The 14,320-nt window shown below is 40.2% G+C and overlaps 1 protein-coding gene across 4 annotated transcripts in view; it reads left to right on the plus strand.

Moving 5' to 3' along the window:
- The window catches only part of LOC121276383 (glycoprotein-N-acetylgalactosamine 3-beta-galactosyltransferase 1-like), a 45,142-nt gene that overhangs the window by 15,661 nt on the left and 15,161 nt on the right, over positions 1 to 14,320 (plus strand). For 2 of the 4 annotated variants that reach the window (XM_041184720.1, XM_041184721.1), the window contains exons 2-3: positions 9,373 to 9,618; positions 12,000 to 12,667. In XM_041184720.1, the coding sequence (XP_041040654.1) occupies positions 9,390 to 9,618; positions 12,000 to 12,667 (897 nt within the window). In that variant the 5' untranslated portion in view covers positions 9,373 to 9,389. Of the gene's footprint in view, positions 1 to 9,372; positions 9,619 to 10,748; positions 10,833 to 11,999; positions 12,668 to 14,320 lie in introns of those variants that run through there. The other 2 variants (XM_041184722.1, XM_041184723.1) reach the window with 2 other exon arrangements.

Genomic DNA, 14,320 nt, shown 5'->3' on the forward strand with positions numbered 1-14,320 from the left:
AAAGGGAAAGATTATTTCCCTTTGTTGGGAAGTCAGTAATGAGTGTCATTAGTTTAAAATCTTCAACATAGGAAAGAGAAAAATTAGCAGTTTTTAGGAGAGAAAAGGGGATCATCATTTGAAGCATTTAGGATACAGGGCTATTGATAGTGGAATTAGCTGTCAGCTGTAAAACCTCCTTCTGTGCTGTGAACTTACATGTTTCAGATGTCTCTTGTTACTTTGTGCATGCACCCCGTTGAACTTGTGCAGTAGGTCTGTTTGAGATCAACTGCACTGTTTAAGCATAAACTGGAAGAAGTCATACTTAGGTAACTTGACATGACTCTGTGGATGATGAAGAATGGTGCCACATGTTTTCCACAGTTACTGTCTAGCTCTTTAATGTATTACTGTATGTTTTGAGTCCCAATACCTTAATGACGAGGCAGAATGGTGGCAGAGTAGAAAAGAAAAGCCAACAAATCTGCACACTGGATCCCACTACTTTGCAGATGTCCTACCCATGTCCCCACAATCCTGGGTGCATACTGAGAGGCCAGGATCTCCCAGAGGGAAAAAAAGGCCAGCATTGTAGATGGTGTTCTGAATTGGTACTTCTGTCTGTGGACTCTAGGCCTGTTACTTGGTCACTAGACAGACTGTGGTCATAAAAATATATAAAAACAAAAAACTGCGGATGCTGGAAATCCAAAACAAAAACAGAATTACCTGGAAAAACTCAGCAGGTCTGGCAGCATTGGCGGAGAAGAAAAGAGTTGACGTTTCGAGTCCTCATGACCCTTCGACAGAACTAGTTCTGTCGAAGGGTCATGAGGACTCGAAACGTCAACTCTTTTCTTCTCCGCCGAGACTGTGGTCATACTCTGGTATATACTTAACACTTGTTTATTGGTGCTATATCTAAACAGGTTACAGAGTAAGCATGTTCTCCTAGGCATGGTGTTCCAATCCCTCTCATCTAACGCATGACTGACTGATGTCAGTGCTACATCATCATCTATGTCATACATTAGCATATCCAATGATGTCAGTGCTACATCTTCATCTATGTCATACATTAGCATATCCAATGATGTCAGTGCTACATCTTCATCTATGTCATACATTAGCATATCCAATGATGTAAGTGCTACATCTTCATCTATGTCATACGTTAGCATATCCCATCTGTTAACTGTCATACTACTGACAGATGCTGCTTCAGGAAAAGGTAAGATAAAACATTTGAAAAGAGGAATTTGGGGGTCCCATGAATACTCTCCAGCTCATCTATTTTTTTTAATTAGCTCTTCCCACATCACTGTCCAAAGCTTGGAACCCCCATTACACGTGAGACAACAATTTAGGCACACTTCCTCCAATCTCTACACTATATTTGCTGCTTACAGGGTATTTACTGCTGAAATTGGCTGCCCTGGGTCAGAGTTTTCCTCCTGACTCTACAGCACTCCTGCTGGTTGTGATTGACTCTAGTTCCTCCTTTAGCCCCCACTGGTTTTAGAGCAAGTGGCCCACAATTTGTTTTCCAAGATTTAGATGACATCAAGTCTTCCGACCTCCTAGTTTGAGCACTGAGTCTTAGCCTGAGAATAGTATGCCAGTGCTTTTCTTAACCCCCATCTTCACAAGCATGTATGCTTGCTTGTTTGAAGTGCTTCCTCTTAAAGCACTGATGTAATATAAAAACAAATAATCTTTTTTCTGATTCTGCTCTTCACCCTCCATAAACTTGAACTCATTCAAAACTCAGCTGCCTGTATCCTAAGTTGCACCAAGTCTTATTCATCCATCACTGCAATGCCTACTGACATACATTGGCTCCTGAAAGGGCAGCGCCTCGATTTTAAAATTCAATCCTTGTTTTCAAATCCCTCCATGTTCTTTGTCTGAAACCTCCTTCAACCGTATAACCTGTCAGGATCACTGCACACTTCAAGTTGTGGCCTTTTGCACATTCCTGATGGTTGCTCCATCACTGGTTGCCATGCCTTCATTTGCCTGGGTTCCAGGCCCTGGAATTCCCTCATTACACCTCTCTAACTCTCTACCTATTCAACTTTTAAGTCATATTTTAAAACCTACTTCTTTGACTCCCAAAGCTTTGGTCACCTGTCTTAATATCTCCATATGTGCTTTGCATCAAACTTTGTTTGGTAATACTTCTGTGAAGCATCTTGGGACACATTACTGTGTAAAAGCATATTATAAATACAAGTTGTTATTGGAAGTTTTCTCTTGTCCCTACCGCTCGCCACTCCATCAAGAGCCCTGGCTAATATCAGTGAACAATTTTAGTACTTTGACAAGTCTGGCCATCATTAGTTGCCTCTGTGTGCAATCTAAAGGGATTGGAGATGTTGTTATTGACAGTTACTTCAAGTGAGACTCACTGGTTCATTTTCTAGAAAGCAAAATACTACAGATGCTGGAAATCTGAAACTAAAAAACCCAGCAGAAACTTAGCAGTCAGGCAAAAGTGGGGAGAGAACAGATAAGTTTTTAGTTTAGGCCTTTCGTTAAAGCTGAAAGAGATTACAGATGAAGTATTTAAAAAGGAATAGAACAAGGGGAAGGGGAAAAACACTTACAAATTAGGGGAGGTGGTGGCATACTGGTATTATCACTGGATTAGTAATCCAGAGACCCAGGGTGATGCTCTGCGGAATCTGGGTTCAAATCCTGCTGCAGCAGATGGAATTCAATTTAAAAAATCTGGAATTAAAAGTCTAATGATGGCCATGAAACCATTGTCGATTGTTGTGAAAACCTATCTGGTTCACTAATGCCCTTTAGGGAAGGAAATCTGCCATGTGACTCCAGACCCACAGCAATGTGGTTTACGCTTATACTGCCCCCTGAACAAGGGCAATTAGGGATGGGCAATAAATGCTGGCCTTGCCAGCAACATCCACCTCCAATAAGTAAAAAAGCTACGTACAGGAAAATACATAAAGTGCCTGGGTAAAGGACAGAGAGAAAATGGGAGCAAGAGTGACGTTGTTAAAACCAATATTGTTATTGGATTAAGACTGCAAACAATAGCTCTCGTTATCTTTCTGGCAGGGCTGCTGGCAATGTGGAATAGGCGTACTGGTATTTCCGGGAATGGGGGAAGGAGTGGTTTGATGCTTGAGATGGGGACTTAATGACAGAGCGTGATGCTGGCAAGGTTGCCTGCAACTTGCATATCAAAATCAAGACCATTTGTGACCATCTACAGCCAGAGGTGCGGAGTGGCTTATCTGCCTCAGCTGCCTCCTGAAGACCCCATTATCACCAATGCCAGTCTTCAGCCAATTTCTATCACTCTATGATATGAAGAAATGGCTGAAGGCACTGAATACTGCAAAGGCTATGGGCACTGGTAACGTTCCGGTAGTAGTATAAATATATCAGAACATTGAGTTGTGCAACAGAGTTTGCTGCTCCCCTAGCCAAGCTATTCCAATACAGCGGTAACACTGGCATCTATCTGACAACGTAGAAAATTGCCCAGGTATGTCCTGTCCACAAAAAACAGGACAAATCCAATTCAGCTGATTACCACTCCATCAGCCTACTCTCGATCATCAGCAAAATGATGGAAAGAATCATTGACAGTGCTATCAAGTGCCACTTGCAGAGGAATGACCGGCTGACAGATTCTCAGTTTGGGTTCTGCCAAGGCCACTCGGCTCCTGACCTCATTACCTCATCTTTGTCCAAACATGGACAAAGAACTGAATTCCAGAAGTGAGGTGGGAGTGACTGCCCTTGACATCAACGCAACGTTTGAGCGTGACAGCAAGAAACCTTAGCAAAATTGAAGTCAATGGGAATCTGGGGGGAAACTCTCTACTGTTTGCAGTCATACCAAGCACAAAGGAAGATGATTGTGGTTGTTGGAGGTCAGTCAACTCAGCCCCAGGAGATTGCTGCAGGAGTTCCTTAGGGTAGTGTCCTTGGCTCCTGGGGGAGTGGGGGGGAGGGGGGGTGGTGGGCAGGGTGGCAGGGGCAGGGACCCTGCTATTACTCGTTCCCCCCTCTGAACTCCTTCCCTTACATCTTCCACTCACCCTCTCTCTCACCCTCCCTCTCTCTCTCTCTCCCTTAACCTGCTATTATAAACAGGATACAGTTTCAATTGAGCTGCTGTGGCTACAGGGCGTTTTACTATTTACTTTTGCAATTATGTGCCATTTTAATTTGGATACTTTATCCCATTAAATTGAAAACCTTGTGAAAATATTTATTAATTTGCGGTATCATGCAGTTGAAGCATTTCAAACATATAAAAAAAACTATGCATTGATTTGCACTATGGGCAAAAAATGTTGGCTTTGCCAGTGATGCCCACATCCCTTGAAAGAATAAAGGAAAAAAGAACTATGAATCTTTTAAAGGAAAACCTACTCTAAATTTCAACCCTAAATGCTATACTTTCATGTAATGTGAACAAATAGTTAAGAATTGTGCTGCAACAGGTGTATTCCCTATTCATTGCTTGTTGAAAAAAATGGGTGTGGACGGACATTTTACATTTGTTTATTCTTGTTTCTTAAATGTGAAAATGCATTTCAGGGCCAAATTTAGATATAAAATGTAGTTTCTTATTCTCAACTTCTCCATAGTGGCATAGTTCATGGAGGCAGAGAGAAAATTCAAGTGACTAATTGGTTTGGCTTCAGAGTAGAATGTTTGCTATCTAATGAATTTGCAACAGTCTCCAAAGATGAGGAGATACCATGCTTGCCTCTGGAAAGTCTTAATGTTGTCCAAGATGAAAGTGCTAAAATAGGTTTCCAGATATTGCAAAGGACAGTTTTTAAAAGCTAAGCCCAACCAGGAACAAGATAAGGAAGAAAAGATAAAGTGTATTTGTAATTCTATTTGTTTAAACACTCCTATAGATTAATATGAGAATCTAGTTGCCTAATCGGTTAGTGTAATTTACATGACTTGCATGCAAACAAATTAGACCAAGTGGTAAATGTTAAATGAAAGGAATTTTGTGTAATTTTGTTTTTAAATTGAAAAATTTTGGTTAAACCGTGAGGATTCAGGATTAGGGGTTCTTTCAAACTTTTAATGTTCAATTGAAGGAGTTAAAGTAGAGGGAAAACTTGATGTGGTAATAGATTGACTGCATGAAAGTACTCCAATATTTGCATATTGGAACAGAGGTAAGCCATTCAGCCCTAAAGCTTGTTCCAATATTCAGAGACTGTACCCTAACTCCTTCCAACCACCTTGACTCCATAGTTCTTAATGCTCCTGACTAGCAAAAAAATCTACCAATCTTGGATTTGAAGTTGTTAATTGAGCTAGCATTTATTGATTGTCTTTGTGTGGAATACTTATACCACTTTTTTGGGGGGATTTTATGAAGGCTTCTGGGTCTTGCCTGGTGGCTGCAGAGTTGGTGAGAGACCCTTGTTGCCTCTTCTGGGATGGCCTGCCGGTATTAAGTGCCTCTCAGGCATTTAAGTGGCCACCGGTGGGCATTCCACAGGATCAAGGCCCCTAGAGTGGAAAACCCACCCCCTGAGAGCTGTCAGTCAATCAGAGGCCAGCAGCTCTTTTGCTCACCAGCATCACCAAGAAGGCTATGGCTGCTGCAGGAATGACAGAACACTGGAGGTCCAGGAGTGTCCCAGGCCAGAGGTAAGTCATGAAGGGAGGGGTTTCATGGGATGGGAGTTATGGGGGAGGGGGTTCAGCAGCAAGGGTAGGGAGTTGGTTCTGCTGCCCCTTCCTGATGCCAGCTCCCTTAATCAGGCACTGAGTGCCCTTGAATGAGGGTCCATCTCTGCCCCCACAAAGATCACAAGCAGCCCGAACAGTTTTACTTGTCATGCGTAACAACAGGCTCACCCACAGCCAGGTTACTAATGGCGGCGGATGAAGCCCTTAAGTGGTCATTAATTGGACATTTAAGAATCTCAATTGACGGCTGGGTGGGAAATCCAACCACCAGCCTCCTGTCTTGGACTTAATTTTGGTGGAGGCAATAAGGCTCACGTGTTCCCTCCCTGCCACCAAGCAAGCTATGAGAGGGGCCCTAAAATTCCTCCTTTTATGTGAAGAAGTGTTTTCTAACTTCTCTCCTTAATGGCCTGGCTCCCACTTTAAAGTCATGTCTCCTTATGCTCAACCACTTCTGTCCCTCTCCACCCACATCCCTCTGCCAGTGGAAAACATTTTTCCCTATCTATTCCTTTCAAAATCCTAAAAACCTCAAAGAAATCACATTTTAAGCTTCTATATTCCAACTAATATGTCAGGCATGGCTCAGTTGATGGCACACTCACCTCTGAGTTATTAGGCTCTAGGTTCAAGTTTCTCTCCAGGGCTTTTGCACAAAAGTCAAGGATGACACTCCAGTTCAATACTGAGGAAGTGCTGCACTGTTGGAGGTGCTGCCTTTCAGATGAGAAATTAATCTGAAGTCCCATCTGCCTATTCAGGTGGATATAAAAGACCCCATGGCACTATTTTGAAGAAGAGCAGGGAAGTTATCCCCAGTGCCCTGGTCAATAGTTATCCTGCCATCAATATCATAAAAAACAGATTATTTTGTCATTTTCACATTTTTTTTGTGAGAATTTGCACTAATTTGCTACTGTGATTCCTACATTACAACAGTGACTACACTTCAAAAGTACCATAAGCCTATAAGTTTACCTGTATTTAAGATGACCCAATTTTTCCAGTCCAAAAAATCATTTTTTTGCATATACTTGGCTTAAAAGGTGACCTCCCTTTTCAGCCAAGACATGCTATACACGCATTCATAGCCAGTCTCAATTTTTCACCCCACAAATGCATGTTTTACTTACTGGTACCTTCATAGTGAGCACAAAGGATCAAGCAGGCGATACAGGCTGTGTTACAGACATGTATGGGAGTTTAAGACATGCCCACACAGAGCAGACCCCGCATGGCAAATGATAAGGATGGCGACCACCCATACGGCTCTTCACTGGAGTATAAGTTGACTCCTGTTTTTGGAGGGATTTTTCAAGGCTTCAAAGGCCGAGTTATATGCTGATATCTATAGTACTTGATTAGCTGTAAAACGCTTCGTGACATCTGGTGGTTGTGAAAAGTGTTATGTAAATGCAAGTCTTTCTTGCTTGTTTTCTTATGATCTTTCCTCATAACTTAACCCATGAGGCCTGATAATGTTCTGGTGTATTTGCTCTGCACTGCTACCAAGGCCAGTATATTCTTTCTAAGGTGAGGTGCGCAGAACTGCTCAGTACTCCAGATGTGGTAATCAAGGCTTTTGTGTAGCTGTAGCAAAATTTCCTCCTTTTAGTTATAAAGGCAAACATTCTATTAGCCTTTTTGATTATTCCTTGTACCAGGCTGCTACATTTTAGTGATCAGTGTACACGGACCCCTAAATCCCTTTGGAGATTCACTATTCCTACCTTCTCACCGTTCTTAAAAAAAATTATCAGATCTTGTTTTTTTATGGTCCAAAATAGATGACCTTACAATTGCTTATGTTGAAATCCCATTCTGTTACTGATAAATTGGACCTTTTATAAAATAAAGATAAAACATGTGTACCTTTAATTTCTGTGGGGATTCTCCTAATTGTCCTCCATATATTTGGCAAGAGACCTGGAGATTTTATTGTCAAAGTTATAGCAGACAATGGGCAAAACCAGTGGGCAAAAGCTTGTAGTAGATAGCCTATCAATTGGGAGTAATCGCTTTGAAGAGCATCTCTGACTACACACAGAATAATGTTTATTGCCTGCCCTCACTTTTCAGAACTCTAATATTCGGTTTGAAAACAACAAGAATTTGGTGGGTAGGGGGAAGGTGTGGGTGGCAGCACCAACTGGGTAGTAATCAGTTTACAGTAAGTAAAGTTAGTTAGTAAAGTACACTTAGAGATCAATACTTCTCCAGTGAATATTGCAGATAGAGAATGACCTTTTTAATGTTCTTGACTTGCTCTGTAAATTCTATAAAATATATCCATTAATATAGATGTTAATTGCCTCTAGTGCCAGAAAGTAATGTTAAAATGTGGTTGTGCAATTTGCTACTTTAGGATCCTTCCTGTAGTGCTTAATTTGAACTTAAATGAATCATTATCTTGAATTCAACCTTAGTCAACAGGTATTGTTTTAGATAATGGTAGTAGCTTTCATAACTGACTCTTAACCATAGATCTTAATTTTTGCATTATTGTTTTTTAAGAGCTCTGGAAGGGGGAAAAGCAATCATAATTTCGTTTAAAATCAATACTTTCTTTAGCTATGCTTTTTTATGTATTTTTAGCTCCTCAGTTGTTTTCGCTACATTCTTGAAAATGCTGACTTGTGATTGATTATGACTCCATAGATGCTAACAACAGTCCAGTATGTCCATTCTTCATGTGTAATGTTAGATGATGATTGTTGCTTAGTTATCCCATAGGGAATTATCTTAGCCAAGTCAGATCTAGTTATTATTCAGTTCCCACGCAGACACGCTTTATAACATGGGTAATTTTCTATTCCTGAGTCTTAGAATGCAAGGAAAATTGTGGTCCCTGTTTCACTGTCCTGGCTGAGAGCAACCAACCCACCCCAGTTTGAAGATTAGACTGATAAAAAATTTGTTCATGGGATGTGGGTGTCACTGGTCAGGCAGCATTTATTGTCCATTGTCCATCCCTAATTGCCCTTGAGACTTTTATCAACAGTAGAGAGATTTATCTTGTGAATGTTCTTCTATAAGATGCCTGGTTGTTTTTCAACAACAGAAATTGCTGGATTTTGTGCATAATATGTTCAAAATTCTTAAAGAAGTTTCCTGCAGTGCTGCAGTATCCCTGTGTCCAAATCGAGAGCCCCTCATCCCTGCATCCATCGTACCACAAATATTCTCTCCTTTGTACCACCACTGATTGCCTTTCAAACCTTCCCTTCCTTCCTCCCCAAACACTCTAACGGATGAAAGTCCTAATCCTAAAGTATAACAACATCCATTGCCATAGTGTTGTCCGGCCGCAGTGCCCCATTGCAGTTCCACCAAATCTAATATTGTCCCTCAATGTCACCTAAACCCAGGACCCCCGGCTCCACTACTGCCAGGCCCATGAGTTACCCCTGCCTCTGCCTGTGCTGATCTATATCTTCTATACATCTTGTTTGTCCTTGGTTTTTAAAAAAACTGATAGAATTAAGTACATAGGTAAAGGAACATGTGGTAATCAAGGCCATCATTTAGAACTTTCACACAAATTAAAGGATGAAAGTTTCAGTGAGTCAATTTTAAAGTTTTGGTGCATTAAAGAAACCAAACTCCTGATCGGCTGTTGACATTTGTGAATTTGCCCTGTAATGAAATATGTCTGCAATCTATTTTTTCTTTCTTTTTCACCAGCACATTACTGCTTGGAAATGGCAGTGAGACGGTCTGTAATTTCTCTGCTCATGTTTTGTTGTGGGTTGGGATTAGGATTTGTCATCTGCCATCTAGCGATTAGTGCAATAAATAAAGAAGCACCCCAGCACAACCACCTGCTTCTCAATGACCCTCATGGCCACTTGGAGGACTCTCACCACCACCAACCCCATCAACATCTTCAAGGAGAGATGAACTTTAATGCTGATGTCAGTCAACATAAAGGTATCTTTCCAATTTTATGTAATATTGTGGTGGAGTTACATAGATATTTGAATCCTGAAAAGCTTTATTGATATGTAATGGGAAATTATAAAGTAGTTGTGACCACAGATAATATTATGAATCGGAATTTTTTCTAAATGCTTTCTGAAACACAAGATCTTTCAAATGCCTTGAATCTCACTAAGGATTGTTAATGTAAAGTCATAGTAAATGTAATGTAAAGTCATAGTAAATGTAATGTAAAGTCAGAAACTGTTGAGAAGAACTCAAAAAATAAGTAATTTGAGTTTCTCCGCTAGTTATAATAGAATCTCAGATGGGGCATGGAAATGCTTGCTAAAACAAATTTATTTCAACTCAAATTGTATTGGCCCTTTTTTGTTGTTGTTGCTTCAAATCCATATAAAAAGAGCATGCTGTGTGTTATTGCCCATCTCTTTTTTTTCTTATGCCTTATGGCAATAAGTTTTAGAAAGCCTCTGGTTATGTACATCTGAAAATGCCACTAGGAGGGTTTTAACAGTGATCGATGTTGACTGTACCTCTTCCTTGGCAAATGCATGATGTCTATTACCGCACTAACGTTTCTGATAACATAAAAAGCATCATTACTGTACTTGTTAAACATTTTACCTTCAACTCCACTCTAATCCTTCTATCAAATATTTTAAGTATCTAAGAGAGAAGTAGGTTCTCCCTAAAAACTTTATCTCTCAAATAAATATCCCCTCAACCTCCTCTGTTCCCAAGAAAAGAACCCTAAACCATTCAGCCATTCCTCTTAGCTAAAAATTTCCAGTCCTGGCAACATCCTTGTAAATCTCCTCTGTACTCTCTCTAGTGCGATTGCATGCTCCCTCTAATGCAGTGACCAGCACTGTACTCAGTAATGTAGCTGTGGCCTAACTAATGTATACAGTTCTAGCATAACCTCCATGTTCTTATATTCTATGCCTCTACTAATAAAGGAAAGTAGTCCACGTGCCATCTTAACCACCTTATCTACATGTCCTACTACTTTCAGGACATGGGCATGCACTTCAGCGTCTCTTTGTTCCTTTACACATCTCAGTATCCCACTGTTTATTTTGTATTCTCTTGTCTTGTTTGCCCTCCCAAATGTGTCTCAGTGACTTGCTCCCATCTTTTCCTAAAAGACTGAAGAAGGAATCCAGAATCAGGACTAATGTACATGAAGGAAAATAAGGACAAAGGTAGACTGCTCAGCTTCCTTAGCCTGTTATTGTTCTTATATTGTGAAAAATAATTTATTTGCATAAATTTCAGCCAAATCATTAGATGTAGAAAAAACAGCTATAGAGGTTCATATTAAAAGCACCATTAGTCAAGCCTTTCCAGAGATTCAGCTGTCCCTGCTCATTTTCTCTAATTTTTTAACCCTGCTATTTAAGGCTTCATTTGGCTCACCAGGATGGATCACAGGAATAGTCTTCGATGAGGGATACTGTGGGGAGAAAGAGTCTTTGTGGAATACTGCATTGATTTTCTGTCCCCCATCTGGCTTTAACAGCCAGTTCATCTCTATGTTCAAAGATTGAGAAAACAATACAATGGCCATTTCTTTGATATTTCTTTGCACTTGCTTTCATTCTGGTTTACACACAGAATTATCCCCATCCTCTAAATAACACAATAGGGATTTTGAATTTTCCTCATGATACAATTTTTTTCCCCTCTCCAATTGTAACTCAAGCTTAGCTAACAAGTGAAGTTAGTGATTGATTCAGAAAAACCAAAACAAAAAAGGGCTCAGCTAGTAGGTACTTACATAAAGTATGATAGCTCAGTAAAGTCTATCAGGTATAAAGTAATTACTTCCCAATAGGTTGTACAAATGTTACAGTTTTCTCCACACTTGATCACTCAAGCAATATAGTACTTTACACCTCAACTGAAACTACAGAGTTAAGATTATCAAAAACATTGAGACATTATCACAGGCACAGATGGATATTCAGTTCTTGACTGAACCATTTCTAGTGTGTTAGTCTTTTCTCAATTAATTTTCATTTGCAGTTCACATCTCTCTCTCTAGCAACCCATCCTGATCACCACCCCACCCCCCCCCAAAAAGAAGTAGCTCATGCTGAATAATCAGAAGTCTTTAGTTCAAAATTTGTCTTTCTTCCCAGTCAGCAAAGAATGGCAATTTACCAGGAGGAACAAGATAAATGCAAGGTATTATCGGAACCCCTACATTTACCATAGTTATGTCTTTTTTCAGTGTTCTCTAGTTTTGGGTATTCTGAAATAAAATGAGTACAGAATATTCTGAATGTTTGTATCTGATATTTTAAACCGAATTCCTTTGGATAATATTTTTTCAATTTTAAACAAATACATGTATCTTCTCTACCCAGATGAAAACAGAAGTGTTGCGGATGAGCTATACAAGAGAGTACGAATCCTCTGCTGGGTGATGACTGGGCCTCAGAACCTAGCCACAAAGGCCAAACATGTCAAAGCCACTTGGAGCAAAAAATGTAACGTTGTGCTTTTCATGAGCTCAGAAGAAGACAAAAATTTCCCTACAGTGGGACTGGGCGTTAAAGAAGGCAGGGACCAGTTATATTGGAAAACTATCAAAGCTTTTCAGTATGTTCATGAGCATCACTTGAATGATGCTGATTGGTTTATGAAAGCAGATGATGACACTTATGTGATTGTTGACAATTTGCGCTGGCTGCTTTCAAAGTACTCCCCTGATCAGCCTATATTCTTTGGAAGAAAATTTAAGCCATATGTTAAGCAAGGATACATGAGTGGTGGAGCTGGGTATGTTTTAAGCAAGGAAGCACTGAAAAGATTTGTTGATGCCTTCAAGACAGGGAAATGCACTCATTTTACATCTACTGAAGATTTAGCCATGGGGAAATGTATGGAAACCGTTAATGTAGAAGCTGGTGATTCCAGAGACACAAATAAAAAAGAAACTTTTCATCCTTTTCCACCGGAGCATCATTTGTCAAAAAGTTACCTACCCAAAACTTTCTGGTACTGGAACTATTGTTTCTATCCTGCTGAGGAGGTAAGGCATCATACATATATGATTACTTTTTTAGGCAGACCAATGTTTTTCATTTAATTCCATTAATCATTACCTTTCATGAACAAGTTGGTCCAAAACAGGCTGTGTAATTCACTGAGAGAAAGATAAAACAGATATAATGCAGTTCACTACATTTTGAGTTACATTACTTAAAAATTCATTAAGAATCAGTGGTAATGTAAAGGCATCTGTGGTCACATTCACCCAAATGCAGGAGAAAACATTCTTTTCACTTGATCTGTATGTGGAAAAATGATGCTAAGTTGTTTCTTCATCTGGGAATTTTCCACACATCTGAATTTTTTGATTCACAAATATTGAGAAGTCAGTAACTTGTAAGGTGCCCTTAGATCGACTTCAAATCTGAAAAGTGAACTTTTCCCTTTCTAATTTTTTTCCAAAAATGAGTTTCTTGGAACTGCACAGTGCAAATAAATTGTACATCATCTTTGTAAAGTTGTTTACTATTACAAAATCTGAAGTTAAGTTGTATTGTTCAAGCTCTACACCTCAGCAATCTTGCCCATTTTAACAGATCATATACCACTGCATTGTTATGAACTCATTCTGGAGGGGAAAGAAACATTTAATTTGCGTGAGACTGTATGTTTGACACCTGTGCTACTGTTTTTTTTATACATTAAGTAATGCAAGAACTTGGAATATTGGTTTGATGGTTAAAGAAGATGGAATAATTGGGGGAGTGCTTCCAGTGTTAAATGCTAGTCCCTGCAGTTAGTTACCCTGGGTGCCTTGCTCAATGATAGCGGGTGTTAGCCTCAGACTCAAACATCGAGCAGTGGTGATAAACAGGTTTTGGCTCTGCCTGAAATATCGTGCCAATCTCATTCATTGCTTACAGCAATGATCTGGCCCTTTGATCTAGCTCAATGACTTTTATGTAACCATGTTTGGTAAAAATTAACAAACAGTAGACACTTTTATGGCCTCTGGATTTCTAAAGTGCTTTACAGTCAAAGTGTAGCCAGTGTGCTATTGTAGGGAAACATGGCAGCCAATTAGTGCACGCCTTCCAGACAGCAATTCAAAATGATCATTTTTTTTTAGTGATGTTAGTCAAGGAATAAGTATTGGCCCATAGACACTGGAGAGAAACCCCGCCTTTGAAATGGTGTCCTATGGGATCGTTTACATCCACCTGAGAGGACAGACTGGGTCCTCTGTTTAACGTCCCTTCTGAAAGGCAGAAATGCTATGTTGGTATCTGACTGGAAGAAGGTGATGAGCATGCACTGTCTATCAACCAGGGCACCAATGCTTTACGAGGGCTCCTAACTACAGTAAATTTGAGACCAATCAGTCCAGTTCAACCCAGAGAGCTGTGGGCTTTACCTCCCTCACAGGATCTCCATAGACCTAGGGGATTGTAGACTGTACCCATGTGGCCAGCAAGGCACCATCAGAACAGTTTTTGTCAACTGGAAGGCATTCGATACCTTCAATGTGTAGCTGGTATGTGGCCATCGAAAGAAGATTATGCAAGTTTGTGCCAAGTATCCAGGAAGGTGCCACGACAGCACCTTACAGCAGCCTCTGGTTCTACAACTCTTCTCTCTACTAGACAGTCTGAGCCGTTGGCTTGTGGGGCAAAAGGAATCCCCATTGAAAACT

Source organism: Carcharodon carcharias, chromosome 3, assembly GCF_017639515.1.
Source record: "Carcharodon carcharias isolate sCarCar2 chromosome 3, sCarCar2.pri, whole genome shotgun sequence".
In the NCBI taxonomy this organism is placed as follows: Eukaryota; Metazoa; Chordata; class Chondrichthyes; order Lamniformes; family Lamnidae; genus Carcharodon; species Carcharodon carcharias.